We start from the raw sequence: 18,856 nt of genomic DNA, 5'->3' as shown, positions 1-18,856 counted from the left end.
TCCTACCTGTATCACTTACTCTCTGAGTGGCCGTGAGCAAGTTACTTACCCCAGTTTTATTATTTGTAAAGTGAGGATAGCTCCTAGGGTTGTAAGGATCAAATGAGTTAATCCATATATTCTACTTAGAAGAAGGCATAGAGCACAAAAAATGTTCCATAACTGTTAGTGATTCTTATTATTATTGTAACTGTGATTTTAGATAAACTGCTTAAGCTTTTAAGGTAAACTCAGGATTTTTTTCACTTATAGAGGAAAGATAATAATTTCTTTGGGGTATTCAAAAAACAAACACACAAAAAATCAGAGTACATGAAGTGACTAGCAGAGTGCCTGACATTTATTAGACATGGCACCTATTGTTATTACCTTTCAAAGTTATCAGACCAAATTGAGATCTTCACTAATCCTAAAGGTTGACACAGTCTGGAATGGATTAATATACCCTGCATATATTACATACTCAATAACTTTTGGCTAACTAATTTTCAAAGAAACATTAGCATGTTTTGATAATTATATCAAAAGAACATATACATCAGCATAGTCCAACAGTTACAATGTCAGATGACTTTTAAATAGGACTAGAGAAACTGTCCAAAGATATAAATAAGTACATAAAAATGTACTTATTTCATTAACATAAATGATATGAATTTTACAATGTCAGGGAGTTTAATGATCACTTGCCTCAAAACTAAATGGTTCAACCCAGGTCGAACCAATAATTACTGATTTTTTTAACATATCTAATCAGTTCTAAATTTTTAGACACATCATGGAAAGACTAGAAAAAATATACTTATGTTGGTATGCATTTTGTTAAGCCTTTAAAAGAATATCCATGACAATGACTAATAAAGATAGAGAGAACGGGAAAAGCAAGAAGGACAGAGGGGAGACAAAGGTATATGAATCATTGTGGTTGGCTTCCAGATAGTCATCCAATCCCAACTGATGAATCCAAGTCAGTGACGGTAGTCCTACCTCTTTGTCAACGATGATGTAGAAAAGGTTTGTATCTTATACTGGGTTCCCCAAAAGCAGAGCCTGAGATAAGAATTTGTTGCACATGATTTATGGAAGGAGTGCTCTTAGAAAAAAAAGGAATAATGGAATCAAAATAGCAGGGGAAGAAACTAAGCAAGGATGGCCTTAGCTAAATTATAGGGAGCCTTCGAGCATAAATTACACCATAAAATTGTTCCTGAAGTTACCTGGAAGCAAGGGGCCTGGCATCGTTCACTGACCCCTATATATGAATCAATCACTAAGCTACAGGTGAGAGAGTAAGCTCTTATTCAACTAAGAATAATTCTCCAGAAAAGGCAGAAGAAATAAGTTATTTAATCACTAGTCCCAGCAGCTAAGAGATGGGTGCAACCAGAAAAAGGGAGCTAGAAAGGGCATGGTACTGACAGGTTCCACCAACATCATATGACCTGTCCTGTCTAAAATGACATGAGAGGAAGTGAGGGAGGGACTTCTGGAAAAGTTTCTTCACTCTTAAAAATAGAGAAACAGGAAGAACCAGTCCCTGCTCTCCTTTGGATATATCACATTTAGATGTATGTCTGGAACTCCTGCAGTCACCTACTACCAGTCTGAGGATGAAGCCAACACCAAACATGGTACAACAGAGGGCAAAAAGAACCAAAATTCTTGATGATGTTGTTGAGCTGCTGTATCACCACCCCTGGAGACTGCACTAGCTCTAGACTTCTAGTTATGTGGGAGAACATGCACATTTAATTCAGATATCTGCTACTTGTGCCTGAAATCACCCTAATACAGAAGAGAAAGAGGCAAAAGAAAAAGAAAAAAAAAGAAAAAAGACAAAACACAAGAAAGGGATAAGAAAAAAAGGATTTGGGGAAGAAAATAAAGAAAGAATAAGGAATGAAAAACCAGAAGAGAAGTAATGTGGCTACAAGGGAAAGCCAATACACTAGCATAGTATCATTCTGAGAAGTCACAAAGGTTGTCTAGAGTAGTTTAGTCCCTAATTCACTGCTTTTAGTACTCTTCTGTAATTCTAGACTAGATAGAACCTGTAGAAGAAGCTAAATAATTTAATGTTAATAAAAGTTGAGCAGCAATGTCCTGTGACAAGAAAAAAGGAAACACTATTGATTTTCAAGTTAAGTTGGTATGTTTACTAAAACTATATTCAGGGTTTTGGAAGATAAATTTGTAGGGAAATGAAAGACCTCTTTCCCTACCTTCATCCCAGCAAAAAAAAAAAAAAAAATCCAACACCAACTTGTGCTCAGCCCGCCTAGTAGGGGGTGAGAGAGGCGGGAGAGCGAAGTCGGGCCGGGTGCCTCACCCCTGCCCTCCAAAAAAAACCGGCGGGCGCGGGGGGGGGGCGGGGGGGCGGCGGCAGGCAGGGCAGGGGCGGAGGCTGGGATCTTTTTCTTTGTCCTATTGTTATTTTCTAATAAGAGACAAAAATCTACCACCCAACCCAAGGACCTGAACTCCATCAATAACCTATACCTATATCTTCCTCTATAAACCCCATAAAAAGCTCTAAGAGTTTTTTATACTCATATATATTTTTTTCCTTTAAATACTATTATTCCACTTCTAAAAATCTATATAGGAAAAATATACTTATATTCATCACATTCGTTTTCTAAATTATACAATATTAGAAAAATGTTTAATTAAGTTATTTGATATGCATGTGTGTATATGAATAAAGATATATTTTATATGTATATATAAAGAATAAAGAAATATGCATGTATACTTTGTGTGTGAGTGTGGGGAAGTGTATTGTTAACTCTCAGTCTTTAATAACAATTTTGCTTCAAATCTCAGATTTTTTTATAATATAATGAAAAGACATCTAACATCTTTTAATAATCATTTGTCTCTTGTTAAGGACTAAATCATACCCCCAAATTTCATATATTGAAGCTCCAACTTCCAATGTGACTATATTTGAAAACAGAACCTTCAAGGAAGTAGTTAAGGTTAATAAGGGTAGGTCATAAGGGTGGGGGCTGATGTCTTTTTCAGAAGAGCGGGGATACACACACACAGATAGGCCATGAGAGGACACAGTGAGAAAGCCATCTATGAACCAAGTAGAGAAGCCTCAAGAGAAACCAAACCTGCTGACACCTTGATCTTAGACTTCCAGCCTCCAGGAGCTGTAAGTTTCTGTTAAGTCACCCAGTCTATAGTATTTTATTATGGCAGCTCTAGCAGTTTAATACACCTCTATTAAAGTGAATCCTAATATTTCCCAATAAATTTAACTAAATGTGCTCTACAGCACTGAGCTAGGTAATATCAAGAAAAAAAATCAAAATTATTTTCATTTCATTCTTAGCTTTTGAGCATCTTTTCTGCATGCAGCATTGTACATATTCATATACAAATGTTACTTCCACAATAAGAAACAAATCACTTTGAAAGTAAAATATCCTGCCTTTATATAAAAGAACTCATTCAAGCAATTCCAAGGAAATAAAAACCAATTACAGATATTTCTAAATGTTATGAGGTTAGTCAGTGTTAGTTTTAACCTAAATTCATAGCACAAAGGACAGCGGTGACAATGACAGAAACAGAAACACAATGAAGAAGACAAAGTAAGAATAAAGGAGGCAATGCTCTAAGTCCTCCAAATGAAACTATCTCACTAGTCACCGACATTCTTTCTGAATGAAGTTCCAGAATCAATTTTCTACTGCACACATTAAATTTATTGGAATGCTAGTTGAATTAGTATTTGCTTATAACTGAGAATATTAGTGAAATTGTCCATGTTTGCTAAAGAAAATTATGTGATTTTCGAATGGGGGAGAATCCTATTTTTATTCCTTACTTTCAGTACTTTTCAGTAACTCCTATTTCTCAATCTTCTTTTCATTTTCTACTCTTCCCCTTCTAATGCCATTTTAACTCCATAGCTGCTACTACTCTTCAAATAAGCAATACTGACCCCACATTGAGCAGTAAAAAGAAACAGCATTCATTTTTCTCTTCCAACACAGCATAACGAAATTCAACTAAATCTTACTTTCCTTTGCTTTTCTGGCACCAAAGATTTCCAAATCAAAGGCTAGTCGAAAAGCTTACCTGCAACTTTGGGACTCAAATATAAAAAATCCAATCAGCTCTTCAAACATCCAAAAATACATAAGTCACTAGATTAAGTTTTCCATTTCTTCAATTCATTCTTTCCTTTAAAAATAGTCTTTTGTAAACATACAACACTAGTTTTTCTATTCTCTGGTTTCCATGTTCCTAGTATCACTGGCAAACATTTGTTGGCCATCGACTATATCTTGGGGATATAAATAACTAAGAAAATTGATCGCTGTCTTTTCTACTTTTGTAATCTTTAAATGACTAAATCTGAACAATATAAAAGTTATTTAACATTTCTCGAAATCATTTCAAAAAAGCATATATAGTTTTAAAAGTCACTTTTGGTAATGGTTAATATAATCCTCCTACACAATTACAAGTCAAAAGACTGTGAATTACTTAAAGATGGGTACCCTCCACACCGCAACTCAATGAGAACAGTATAGGGGGAGTTTTCTCTGTTGCTCTAGGGCACTCTTCTACTCTTAAGATGTAAAATGAAGGAACAAGCTATTAGTCACACCCTTTCTTTCTCCTCATTTTAACTTCAAAGAAGAGCACTGATGTACATGACCGGACACCAGATGGACAAAATGACAAGAGATCATGATATATTAAGAACAACCATACCCTGACCATTCCTTCCAAAGGATTGAAGATGAGAGAGAAATGAAGCCTTCAGTAGAAAATGAAGGGGTTGTAAATATTATTCATAAATAACTTCTTTTCTTTCTTCTGCTGCCAGGATGGCAGGTTGAAAGGGCCACACAAGATAAAAGGTGAGATGTGGAAAAAAATGCTACACTGAGCTCCTCAGGCCAGATTCTAGCCTAAGCTTTAAGCTAAAATTTTAGAGAGAGTAGAAAACAATTCTTCTATTTACCCACAATCCATCCCACCTTTCCAAACAGCCTGGACCAGAGACTTTGGCTAGCAATAAATCATGTGCATGCAGCACATACATACATAAAAATATCAGATATTTTATTGAATACTTACCATGTATCAGGTAGTCTTCCAAGAAATTTATTGATTAACTCCTTTCCCCTCATAACAACTCTATGAAGTAAAGAGTATTATTATCCCTATTACACAGATAAGGAAACTGAGGCACAGAGAAGTTAAATAACTTGCCCAAAGTTGCACAGCTGTAAATATTAGACTTGGAAACCAAGCAGAGGCAGTCGAATCCTATTTTCTACATTCTTTACCATGATACCATTGTGTTCGTTCCTCGAAACTTCAAAATCTGGGTTGCGGAAAATTACACAGGGATTTGAAAATTCAGTCATATGAAGGATCAATTACCACAGGTTTATTAGTATGAATTCCATCCAATACCACTGATTCTTTGTATGCCAAGCATTATGTTACAAGTCTTATATGTTTACTAGATCACAATTCCCTATTTCCTCAAAAGTAAATACTGACCAGTTAGAATTATTCTTTTCTCACAAGAAAGGCTAATGAGGGCTGTAGTTGTCTTAATGGTACTGTTCTTCAAACGATGCCCTTCATCACAGATTAGAAGATCAAATTTTATGTGCTTAATTTGATCCAGGGAACGAAGTAACATTTCATAACTGATAATAAGAACAGAATAAAATGGAGATTTGATGAATTCTTCTACTTTGTGGTCCTAAAAAAAAAAGAAAAGAAAAGAAAAAAGAGAATAATTAACAAATCATGGGCAGAAACTGCGTGAAATGAAATTTAAACAACATATTTCTCACAGCCTTTAATCGAGTGTTAGAAATATGTTAACTCAAAACCAAATTGTAAACCAAGATTCCATCTTTCTGCAAAGAAGTTGAAGAGTTAGACATACTTGAAAAATTGCTACATAGAGTGAAAACAGCAGATTTGAAAAGCTAGAGATTTAAAAACTGACCAAAGCTAAACTTTTAAAAGTCTCTTACCTGATCAACAGTATATATCTTGATCCTTTCACTTCCTAACCATTTTTGAAATTCTTTCTTCCAATTATTCACCAAGCTTCCAGGTGTGACAATAAGTGTCTTCTTTATTACTGGCTTGCCTCCATAGGGTCCCTGACACTGCAGAGTCCAGATGAGCGAAATACACTGCAGTGTTTTCCCTAAACCCATTTCATCAGCAAGAATAGCTCCACATCTGCTATTCACTCTGTTAGAAATAATTATACTTCTTTAATCACAATAGGAAAATATTTTATGCCCCTAAAATCATCACTTATTAGTCAAGAACCAGAGGCTAACATTTTGTAAGTAGGACAAATTCTACTCCCCACTAAACACTTTTTCTAGTCTTTCATTCAGCTGATTTATAACAAATCTCTTTTGCATCTTAGGTAACTGTATTCAGTATATATTTATTGTCAATTAAATTACTAAAACAAAACTGAAATTAGTTCAATCTAAATCATCTGTTACTATTATACGGATATTTTTAGAGACTATATATGAATCTCAATTTTACATCTACATTTGAATACTTTAACTGTGCTTCTTATCACTAACAGTTCAGTAATTTTTATCAGTTTCAGTATTAGATATCAAAACAGTTTGAAATATATTGTAGTCTTAAGCAGCAAGAGCAATTGAGCTGTATTTATGATCCTCTGATAGTAAATGAAATCCTCAACCATGAGTTTCCAGTACTTTATGAAATATTAAACACTAAATATTTAATCGAATACACATAATTTAGTGTTATCCTACAAACCTACTAGGTTAATGCAATTTAAAATTAAATATTATAAGGAATATCATTAAGTGGCATTTCATATCACTTTGTAGTTTTTGATACATATAGCCCTTTGATACATATATTTGATATATATTTTAAAAAGTACAAAGTCCAAGAGAATTAAGGACATTATCAAAAGTACATAGTTTATTAATCATTCTATTCCTTATTGCTAGAAAGAACTAAAATGCAATTTATTTTACATTTCAAAATACAGAGAAAAAATTACAAATATGAATTATAGCCATTATCATTTTTTTTCACTACTATCATTTTTGATCAACAATTTGCCAAGGCAAGACCACATGCCAGTTGAGATATACTGAGTAGCAGAGATAAAATAGTGATCCATCCTTTCAGGGTGAAGGGAAGAGAGCAAGAAGGCTTCACTGAGAAGATACACCTTGAGCAGAGTTCTAAAACGTGAATAGAAATTCACTGCACAAATTGAGTGGACCTGGCAAGGTAGGCAGAAGACAGAAGATGAGGATACTTAACCTTGAAAGCTCAGACTCTATCTGGTAGGTCAGTGTCTCCCATACACTTGTCTTTTATGACTACCATCACAGTTTTTTGCCATATATTATTTATTTTTCTTTAAGTCAGTTTACTTTTTAACTTAATTTATTTGAGAAATCTTTCCAAGCATAATTTATCTGTGAAACCAAAAGTTTAATGTGCTATTTTTTCCTAATAATTCATTAGCTAAAATATGCTACTATTAAAATTAAAAAAACAAGACTTGCCTATGTATACCTAAAATGGCCCACACACCATTAATGGAGTACATTAGAAGATAAGAAAAAAGATTAGAAATCAAATGATAGTTAGGAGGTCAAAATAATTAAAAGTTCAGGTTTGACTAGACTGAAAAGGTGAAAGAGAAGAAATCAAAGATGATTCCCAAACCAACTGAGAAAAGATTCCCAAAGAGAAGAACAAATCTGAGACAAAACATGAGTCTAAACCATTTCCAAGAGACAGCATCCCCTTAACCTGTCAAGGAGCTATGAGAGTTTGGGAAAATTTACATTCCCGACTCCCTATTAAATGACCAATTTAACAATCAAGGGCATTATAAAAAAAAACAAACAAAAAAAGAACTGAAAGAAAAGATACCAAGATGTTAGCAGGGACCTTTAATTCTTTCTTATTTCCTTTGTCTGTTGTTTTTTCTTTTTTTGGCAGGCGGAGTCTTCTATAATATCTTTAAGAGAGGATACTACAATTCTTTAATCAGAAAACTCAACTTAAAAGGGGAGAGGACTCTTTTTTTAAAGTAGAGGTAAGATAAGAAGAAAAGCTTTTTCTAAACTTCTAATAAGTAGAATTAAGGATTCTTCCATTTTGCCCCCATACACTTTTATCATACTTCTAGTGAGCTCTTATTGTACCACATTAAGGTTGGCTGTATTTGTTTCCTCAAATACTTTACAAGCTACTGATGAGTGAGAATCGTGGTCCTGACTCCTGTATGCCCAGCTCCTAGTAGCATGGCTAGCTCGTGGTATCCATCAAAAACCACTTTTGGAATAAATGACTCATTAAGTATCAGTCACCATTCTAACTAAAATTCAAGAAGTACCCTCAAGAGTATATCATATTCTTCCTAGAAAACCGTTCTGTTACAGGCTAAATCAAAACTCAGATGAGACTTAATAAATTATTTATTTTCCTACCTCATTCCCATCACACATTCATAAAGGAATATGATTCCTTCTTTCTGATGTGGCCGGAGGTGATATACAAGATGAGGATCTATCACCACATCCACAACAGGGAAACAGTTCTTATTGAACATCCGCTGATGGTTATTGTCTGGTCGTAGCATAACAAGGGAATCTTAAGAAAAAGGTAAAACCATAATTATAAATGAATTGTAATTTCACTCTGTCAGTAACTACATTATCTTGCTTTAATTACTCATAAACTAGAAGAACTGTTTGTTACCGTTTGTGGCAAAAAAAAAAAAAAAAATTCAAATTTAGTAACACAAATGCTAAGCAAAGGTACAACATTTAAAAATAAAATCTCATGCTTTATTGATGTGAGATTTCATGCAAAGAATTACAATGTTTTCCAAACTTTATGTGCTCAAAGTGCTCTTAAACCACTTTGTCTAATAAGAAATTCACTAAGCCACAATATTTAGTAGTTCAGTATTCGAAACAAAGAGAACTATTTCCAACAGAAAGCACAGGTTGGAATTATGCCAAGATGCACTTGCCAATGCTCAGTTTCTCTTCCGGGAAAGGCTCCCTGAAGTTAACATAAAGGTTCCCTTTATTTTCAGTGCTGTACACAATAACAATAACCATTGATCCTATTCATCAGAAGAACTGAGAATTTTCCATTGACTTCACCATCATTGTTTGCTTAAAGTTAATTACTACCTTCATGAAAATCAAATTGAATCTTTGCAAAGCAGCATGAAGTAAACATAGAATGTAATTTTTTAGAAATATGCTAATACAATTTAAAAGATTTATTGAAATACCAAAAACTACAAAATCAAATATAACTAGATAGCAGGTCTCAACTAATAAATCCGAAGTCATATAATAAACTCATCAAAATCATTTTCTGAATTTATTTGTATGTCTACATCATGGTTAAAAAATGAAACAGATTTTTTAAATAGACAAATGAAAAGAAAAAAAGAGAAAGACAAGGAGATGAGACAGGGAGGTAAGAAAAAGTTTCCAGAGGATTAAACAAATATCCATCTATGCAGAAATAGTCACAAAAAAGAAAGTTTGGTCATGTTTACCATTAGCAATGACCCAGAGGAAAGTTTTCTGTGGCTCTTCCTAGGTTCCTGAGCAAGTAAAAGGAACTCTCATTTTTGAGGTTAATCCCTGGCAGGTGGGGGTCTAGAGAGTGAAAATGGAAAACTTAGCCCTTGGCATTCCTCTATATCTCAGTAGCAAAGCAAGAGTGTATTCTTTGTAGATTTCTAACGAAAAAAAATGGCCTCATTTTTTTCTATCTTTTAAAAAGAACAAAGGGGAAAAAAGATAGTGATGAAGAGCATACAGTACTCAGGCATGAAGGACCACAAGATCATTAGTCATCTAACAAAGCACCCATCTTCAAGAAAGGTAAGAATTAAACCACTATGATAGTGGGACACCAGTTCAAATTTTAAGATGCCACACTACTTCTCAGTGAGACATCATTTAAGGCTAACAAAATCTCTCATGCTTTAGTTTTAAGTCTACAATCTAATTCTACCTTTGCCAAGAAAAAATAAGTAAATGAAAATAATCAACTACCATTTACACAAAGGGTTTCATTCACACAAACACACATGCACACATAAATTATCACAATAAAATGTTTCATCACTCTGTCAACAAATATTTATTGTATACAGTTTATACCAGGCACTCTAAGTCTCTATGGCAGTTATTAGAACCCACATTTTATACATGAGGAGGCAAAACATTAGTGAGGTCAAAGAACCTGTTAGTTCAGTGGCAAAACCAGGATTCTAACTTAGGATTCTAAGCACAGTATTCTTCCCAATTCCCCACAGTCCTCTATTAAGTAACACAAAGGTAAAGAGAAAAGAAAGGAGAGAAGAAAGCTTGTTAAAAGAGCTGAAGGGACATTCATTTTGGATTAAAAAAAAATCAGAAGCATCAACTTCTACTGTCTATACACCAATTAAGCTTCAATAAGCTCATACAGGGATAAGAATATTTACTTTGGGGTTTTTATCTCAATTATGCCAAGAATTATTTGAATTTAGGTAAGTTGGTTCATCTTTCTGGGCCTCAGTTTCCTCAAATGCATAGTGAAATGACTAATCTAAATGATCTCAAAGGCCCCTTTATTTCAAAAATTGTTTCCATAATGCTTACAAGAGGAGAAAATAATTATGTTACTTTATATAATTTTACTTTACTACTATTATGAAAGAAGCCCTACTTTATTCTCCAACTTTTTCACCACATTATAATTCAAATTCACTGTCTATCTCCTCATTAAATGAGAAGCTCTCTGATGACAGTTTTACCTCTGGGCCCAGAACAAAATAAGGCACTCAAAAAATAATTGTGGGGTGAATAATCAAATTTTGTTTAAGTCAAAAACAAGCTAGGATTCATTTTTAATGTGAGTTTTATTAATGTGAAAATTAACCAAATGAACTGAATTCTCATGAGTAAAACTTGAATTCTTTATATGACATCTCACCATTCACTAATTTAATATACTAGTGAATGTGATCAAACATGCAGTCCTCAAAACAGAAGTATAAACACAATCCTGATTCATGAATTAACTAATTTTTCTCATTAAAGATATCAGATTTTATCCAAAATCATATACATGTATGTGTGTATACATATACAGTTTGCATATTTTCCTTCAACGTGGGTACAGAATTTTGATTCTTGGCATTATGCATTTACCTATGAAATAAATTCCAAACTATATTGTCACTCAACATTAACATTATCCCTTATGTCAGACTGTAGATTGAAGAATACATACTTTCACCTGAAAACTTTGAGAAAATTTAAACTTTAAATTGACATATCAAAATCTTTGGACAGATAAAACAGAATATTCCAATTATTTTTTAAATCTTACTTGGTAGATATGGGTCATGGCGTGGTTTGCAATTTTGGAAAATACTCTGTGTATTTTCCTTTGAAGTTGGTTTACAGACACTTTTTAAAGGGTTAAGAAAACACCTGTTGGCAGCTTGAGAAGAACTTGATATAGCAGGACTTCCTCCTCCAAGCTGAAAACATTTGCCACTGCTGAAATCATCTGGGGAGATTATATCCATGACTTCTATTTCTTTTCCACCAATCATCATTGTTTGGCCTTCTTCAATCTTTTCCAAGTCTTTGAATTTATATCCAGTGCCTTTAAATTGAAAACAAAGGAAGTTAATTTAATTTACTGACACTCTAAGATGACTTAATTAGTGATACCAGTAACCTTTTCATAACTGTACAAAATTAAACTGTGCTTTGAATGCAAATAGCCTTGTATAACCCATTAGCCAGAATGAAGATGTAATTTATCATTTTGGCAAAACATACTCAAATCAGAAATAATAAATAATAACATAGATATAAAAATTCACCTTTTTAGAGAAAGCAAGGGGTTTTTTTAAATTATTATTATTGAAAATATAGCCTATTGTACTCTTATAGTTTTACCATCTCTGTAAAAAATCAAGCGAAGGAAACAGTGCAGTAGGCTACATAGACCCTCCTTTGTTGTGAACAAACTAGAGAAACCCCATGGCATCTCTATTTCCACTTAGGAACAGGTGGAAATGTGAAGGAGAACTATCAACAAAAGCAACTGCTACCACAACCATTACCATACCACATGAGATAGAAAAGTTAAAACACAGTTGTGGCAAGAGGCCACTGATAGTCCAAGTTCTAGCTCTTGAATAGAAAGTGGGATATTGTTTAATATCATGCTTGTTTGAATTATTATTGATTCAACAGATGTTTATTAACTGTTGCCATGTGTAAGGTGCTGATGAAATATAAATAAGTCAGTCAGTTTGATCAAAACTGATTACTTGCCTCCTGATTACAGGAGGCAAGAACTGTGTATACCATTAACTTTTTTAAGTCTCTAAAAAATAAAACACATTTTAGAAAGTATGACCTTTTTAAACTAGCTGGATATTGCTATAATTTGCCTGATTAAAACTGGGCTAAAACTTACAATCTGTGCCAATTTATTACTAATATATATTCTTAAATAATTTATGATGGAGCACTTTTTAATTTTAATGTTCTGATATAGGAAGAAATTACTTAGCTGGTGTTCCTAAATGCCAAAGATCCATTGCTTTATTCCTCAAACTATCTGAATTCAACAGTAGTCTTGACCTCTCCACATTAATCAAGATTCAAGGTTTAACTTCATATACAGCAGTCCCCCCTTTTCCATGGAGGTATGTTCCAAGATCCCCTAGTGGTTACCTAAAATTGTGGATAGTACTAAACCCTATATAACCTATTGTTTTTCCTATACATACATACATACCGATGCTAAAATTTAATTTATATAGGCACAGTAAGAGATTAATAATAACTAGTAATAAAACAGAATTATAATATACTGTCATAAACTTTATGTGAATGTGGTCTCTCTCTCAAAATATCTCATTGTACCACACTCACCCTTCGTGTGATGACATGAGATGATAAAATGCCTTTTCACTTAAAGGAAACACCAGCACCTATACTGTTGTGCTTCGGGGCCATTGTTAAGTATAATAAGGGTTACGTGAAAACAAGCACTACAATACCTTAACAATGGAAAGGGCTACTAAGTGATGAATGTGTGGGTAGCATATACACCATGGATGTGCCGGACAAAGAATGATTCACGTCCTGAGCAGGACAGAAGAGGATAGCACGTGATTTTGTCATACTACTCAGAATACACAACTCAAAACTTATGAATTGTTTATTTCTTGTATTTTCCACTTAATACTTTCGAACTACAGTTGATCGCAGGTAACTGAATCCATGAAAAGTGAAACTAAGGATAAAGGGGACTACTGTACAATCCAATTATAGTCAGCCCTCGGTATCCACAGGAAATTTGTTCTAAGATACCAAAATCTGTGGATGATCAAGTCCCTTATAAAATGGTGTAGTATTTGCATATAGGTTACACATCACTTCATTCACGTGGATTCAGCACACTGCTCAGCATGTGGTAAATTCTGCTTTTTAGCACTTCCTGGGATTTTTTTTTTTCAATCCAAGATTGGTTGGATCCAGAGATACGAAACCCGTGAATACAGAGGGCCCATTGTACTGTTAATCTTAGTTTTATATGAAAATAGGAGACAAGAATTAATTTAATTTTGAGGCATTTTCAAAAATCTGTGTAACTCTAGGATCTCTCATTTCATGCTGATCCAGTGATAATTTTCTTAAACATCTCTAAATCTCTCGAAAACTTTTCTGAAAACTCTTGAACTTCATTTCCCACATTGTTTTCTGGGTATTGTGTAATGATGGCCAACTGAGTTTGACTACATTATCACAAGCTATCAGCAATTTCAGCACTCCAGCCCTTAGGCTCTATCCTTACAATAACAGTATTTAAATACTATATAACCAATTTATTTAGAAGAAAAACTGCCTGCATTACAGGCAAAAACTTGTAAAACTAACTCCACATTGATACATTTATTATTATTATTATTATTATTATTATTATTATTATTAAGTGACCAAGTCTTATGTTAGGCTGTTTTCATTTTGAAAACTGGTAAAATCTCCTTTAATATTTAAATCAGTGGTTCTCAACTCCTGCTGGATTTAAAATCACCTGGAAACCTAAAATACATTTATGCCCAGTCCCTCTCCCCACCATCCAGGACAAAAAAATCACAGCCTCAGAGGTTACTTACTTAGCACTGGCATTTTTTAAAAGCATCTTAGGTGATTCTACTTGTGTAGTCAGGGTTATAACACTGTTATAAATCTAATTTGCATTTTTTGCTACTTGCAACTGAAAGATCTTTTTATAATAAACTATACATACATAAAACCACATATACTATAATTTATGGGTAAGAGATGTTCCAGGGTAATTTTGATAATTTTTACCTCTCCAGTTGGCTTTAAAATGAAATCTTACTTAGTAGGCATGAACGAGTTCTGCAAAAATCTAGCTCCTATCAACCTTAACCAACGACACGCAATGTGCGCTGTAATTTTTCTTTTTAATTTCTCTAAACACTGAACATGATATGGTAAATAGCTGTTTAATATTTTTATAATTAAAAAAATCTAGTCTATGGCCATGCCACCCTGAATGTACCGGATCTCGTCTGATCTCGGAAGCTAAGCAGGGTCGGGCCTGGTTAGTACTTGGATGGGAGACCACCTAGGAATACCCGGTGCTGTAGGCGTTTTAAAAAAAAAAAAAAATATGTTGCAGATAATTCAGTTCAGCCTCAACTCTTGTCGCTGTCACGGTCCTTCATTTACTATGTTCCTGAAGCCCTGAACAACTTTTCTCTCCTGTCTTTGTGCCTTTGCATATGCTATTTCCTCCTGTATATGCCCCTTTCTCATATGTCCCTACACAAAACTATTTTTTCATCCTTCAAATATTACCTTACACAGTAACTCCTGTGAAGTTACTAGACAGACTTACATGGCTCTTCTCTGATCCTATTGCACTTAGCAAAATTCTCATTGAAACAATTATCTTATTGCTTCCTAATTATCGATTATATTGGCCTGTCCCTACTAAACTATAAATAATAGCCATCTTTGAATGTTTACGTAAGTTACTGAAAACTATAAACTATGAAAATTTTACATGAATGAATAAACATGTAGAACAGTTTTTATAATTATGGGTCACACTCAAAATCGAACAGTAAGAGACTATGCAAAAACCCATGGTTTTCTGAATTCTGGATTCTGTGGGCTAACTTGTATTAGAACAAATTGTGCTGGCAACATGATAATGATAACCTCCAATTTAAATGTATTAATCTAGGTCATGCCTAACTCTGCTTTTTTCAAAATTTTACTGGACAGTAGTAAAATAAGCTATTATCCCACTCCTGATATCAACTTTTTGACGGGAAAAAAGTACACTAAGATAAACTGTTTAATCTCAGAAAAATGTCTTACTGTATATACCTGGCCAACATTTGCTTTTTAGAGAAAATGAAATCATGAGATGGGATCTGCCTCACTGAGCTGGTATACATAAGACCATCAGACTAAATATTGAGATAAAATTCTATGTTTATGAAATAATTTAGACATAAGTCAATTAAAGAACACCTTAATCTATCCCTTTATAAAGCCCAATTATATTTCAATTATACAACCGGAGATACACACTAATTTTAGCCCAAATCATAAACATTAGGTGACATCACAATACCTCTTCCAATGTCTTTGCCTTCCAAGTCCTTTAATGTAAATGACTTTCCTTTGACAATAAGAACAGCATCACCTTCCCACTTTTTGTGTTTTTTCTTTGAAGCCTTACGCCAAATGACATTGAAATATTTAACTAGATTCTCAGGTTCCACTTCTTGTCCCTTAGACACTGTAATTTCTTTAGGGGATGAATGAACTAGAATAGAAAAATAAAATAAAAAACCCATTATTAAAGATCACTTTACTATTTAAAAGGTTCAAACAAATATAAACACAAGAAAATCAGATTGTATTAAGAAGTATGAAGGAATATTTGATCATATCATGTTAGCATTTTATAAACCGAGAATTTCAAATATCAGGTGCTAGCATTACCATGAGTACAATGAACGTAAATTTATCTCAAAGTCACATGCTCAGTTGAAGGAAAATAACATAATAATCACTGCAAAATTTTCAAGACTCTAGGAATTAAAAATAATATTTCAACATCAATGGGAAAATATCTAAAATCATATGTTTTAAACAAGTGATTTAATTAACAGTGACACAAGTCAAGAAAACTAAAAAAAGATCATGGAGATTTCTGAAAGAAAAACCTATAGTTTTTTTTAAAATAAGAAAAAATATAAAACAGCAAAGTGGGAATGAGACTAAATTTCATTAAAATACTTTTGTGTGTGAGCTAGGGAGTAATCAGGCTGGGTCACTGATTCTAATAATTCAGTAGTATATGATCAGAAAATAAAAAGTTCCTTCTTACAAAGGCCTGTACTTTTCTTGAAAACATTTCTAGAATCATCTTATAAAAACATATCCGATGTTAACTAGACTTACTGTGGTGATCATTTCACAATATATATGAAATATCACATTGTACACCTGAAACTAGTATAATGTTATGTCAATTGTAACTCAATCAAAAACAAAAAAATTCCCAAACCAAACAAAATACCCCACATATACATACAGTCTTCACACAGAAAATTCTCCAGCAACTGTGAAACAGGGAAACTAATTTTGATACTAGAAACCAAAAAGTGGTTGCTCCCTCTTGGAGTTGAGGGTTGACTGGAAAAGGACAAGAGAGCACTTGTTCTGAGTGGTAGCTGCATGAATGTATACAATTAACAAAAATAATGATTGATAATTTTAAAACTACATTTTACTGCATTTAAATTATGTCAACTTTAAAAAAACACAATAAAACAAAACAAAAAATAACAGAATAGGTGGAATGGTATTCTAAAATATCATATACATATAGTGTTTTGAAGCAGAAACACTATAATTTATGTATTAATTCAAAGTACACTTTACATTACAAACAAAATCTCCTCCTGCCCTGTCTTACCTCCTGTCTTTTTCCCTTTGCAGCTACAGTTAAAACACCAGCTCCCCCATGAGAAATATAGACCACTCTTATACTGAGTCCCAGTTCTTGCTTCTCACCTAATTTGTATGCTAGATTTTAAGTGGCTAGATAAAAGGCAGTCTAGTTAAATACAGTAAAATCTCATTTCTCCATTCACTATGTCTCTTACCAAATACACATTTGACCCAGGAAGCTATCAAAACAACAGAATTTACAAAACAAAATCTAAATAATTACTTTACCTTTTAAAATGTACCACTTAAATAGAAAAAGAAAAAACACTGATATCAAAAATAAGACAAAGATGCCCATTTTTATCTTTTCTATTCAACATGGTCCTGGATGTCCTAGCCATTGCAATAGGGCAATAAAAACAACAAACATAAAGATCAGAAAGAAGTACAACTGTAACTATGTGCAGATGTTTATTAGATTGTTTACAGAGAAATCTCCAGGGAATCTAAAAACAAAATGACCAGAACTAATAAAATGAATTTAGCAGGGTCACAAGTTGCAAGGTTCATATTTGAAAAATCAGTTATACATACATACTAGCAAGAAATAATTGGAAAATAAAATTTTTTAAAGTCCATTTATAGTAGCTCCAAAAAGAAAAAAACATATAAAATACTTAGGAAAATCTAACAAAAGGTATCTAAGCACTCTACACTGAAAATTAAAAAGCTGTGCTGAAAGAAATTAACAAATCTAAATAGAGGTCCAACTTCATAGATTAAAATTTTTAATTTTAAAAAATTCTCCCCAAAATGATTTTTATATTCAACATAATACCAATCAAATCCCAGGATGCTTTGGGTTGAAATTGACAAGTTGATTCTAAACTTTATATGAAACATAAAGGACCTAGAATAACCTAAACAATTTTTTAAAAGAACAAAGTTAGAGGAGTTATGCCACCAGATTTCAAGGTTTGCTATCACACTACAACAATCAATATGGCTTGGTATCGGCAAAAAAAAAAAAAAAAAAAAAAAAAAAAGACATACATATCAATATAACAGAATATAGTGGGCCAAAAAGAAACTCACATGTGTATGAACAATTGATTTTCCCTAAAGCTGGTGAAGCAAATTCAATAAGGAAAAGAAAGTCTTTTCAACAAATGTTGCTGAATCAACAAATGTTCCATATCCATATGGAAAAAAATTAACTCACCCATGTATAAATTTTAACTGAAAATAGACCATAGACCTAAATGTAAAGCCTAAAACTACAAATTTGTACAAGAAAACATAGGAGAAAATACTGTTGACCCTTGAATAGCACAGGTTTAAACTGCGTGGGTCCACTTATACATAGGTTTTTTTTTTTTCAATAAATACTGTAAATGTATTTTCTCTTTACAATTTTCCTAATAACATTTTCTTTTCTCTAGCTTACTTTACTGTAAGAATACAGCAAAAATACATATAACACATAAAATAAGTTAATCAACTATTTGTGTTATCTGTAAGGCTTTTAGTCAATAGTAGGTTTTTAGTAAAGTTTTGGGGGAGTCAAAAGTACACGATTTTCAGCTGCCAACCCTAATGCATATTCAAGGGTCAATTGTATCTGTAAACTTGAAGTAGGCAAAGCATAAGAAACAAAAACTATAAACTGAATTTTATTAAAATTTTGCTTTTTGAAAGATGCCACTAGGAAAATAAAATGGTAAGCCATCACAGGATAAAAATATTCGCAACACATATATATGACTAAAGATTTGTATCCA

At 33.1% G+C, this 18,856-nt stretch overlaps 1 protein-coding gene and 1 non-coding gene across 12 annotated transcripts in view; one reads left to right on the top strand and one right to left on the bottom strand.

Moving 5' to 3' along the window:
* RAD54B (RAD54 homolog B (S. cerevisiae)) overlaps positions 1 to 18,856 on the bottom strand; it is a 179,084-nt gene that overhangs the window by 114,883 nt on the left and 45,345 nt on the right. For all 11 annotated transcript variants that reach the window (XM_011384372.2, XM_011384375.2, XM_023525575.1 and 8 more), the window contains 5 exons: positions 15,748 to 15,942; positions 11,434 to 11,715; positions 8,514 to 8,676; positions 6,027 to 6,252; positions 5,539 to 5,746 (listed from right to left, as the gene is read on the bottom strand). In XM_011384372.2, the coding sequence (XP_011382674.1) occupies positions 5,539 to 5,746; positions 6,027 to 6,252; positions 8,514 to 8,676; positions 11,434 to 11,715; positions 15,748 to 15,942 (1,074 nt within the window). The remainder of the gene's footprint in view (positions 1 to 5,538; positions 5,747 to 6,026; positions 6,253 to 8,513; positions 8,677 to 11,433; positions 11,716 to 15,747; positions 15,943 to 18,856) is intronic.
* LOC111733525 lies at positions 14,634 to 14,752 on the top strand. Its single transcript, XR_002778016.1, has one exon. It is a non-coding gene; the product is annotated as a 5S ribosomal RNA (ribosomal RNA).

The sequence above is a fragment of the Pteropus vampyrus genome, unplaced genomic scaffold, assembly GCF_000151845.1.
Source record: "Pteropus vampyrus isolate Shadow unplaced genomic scaffold, Pvam_2.0 Scaffold572, whole genome shotgun sequence".
NCBI classification, from domain to species: Eukaryota; Metazoa; Chordata; class Mammalia; order Chiroptera; family Pteropodidae; genus Pteropus; species Pteropus vampyrus.
Note: the sequence above shows the minus strand (reverse complement) of the source record. Positions and strands in the feature narration are given on the sequence as shown.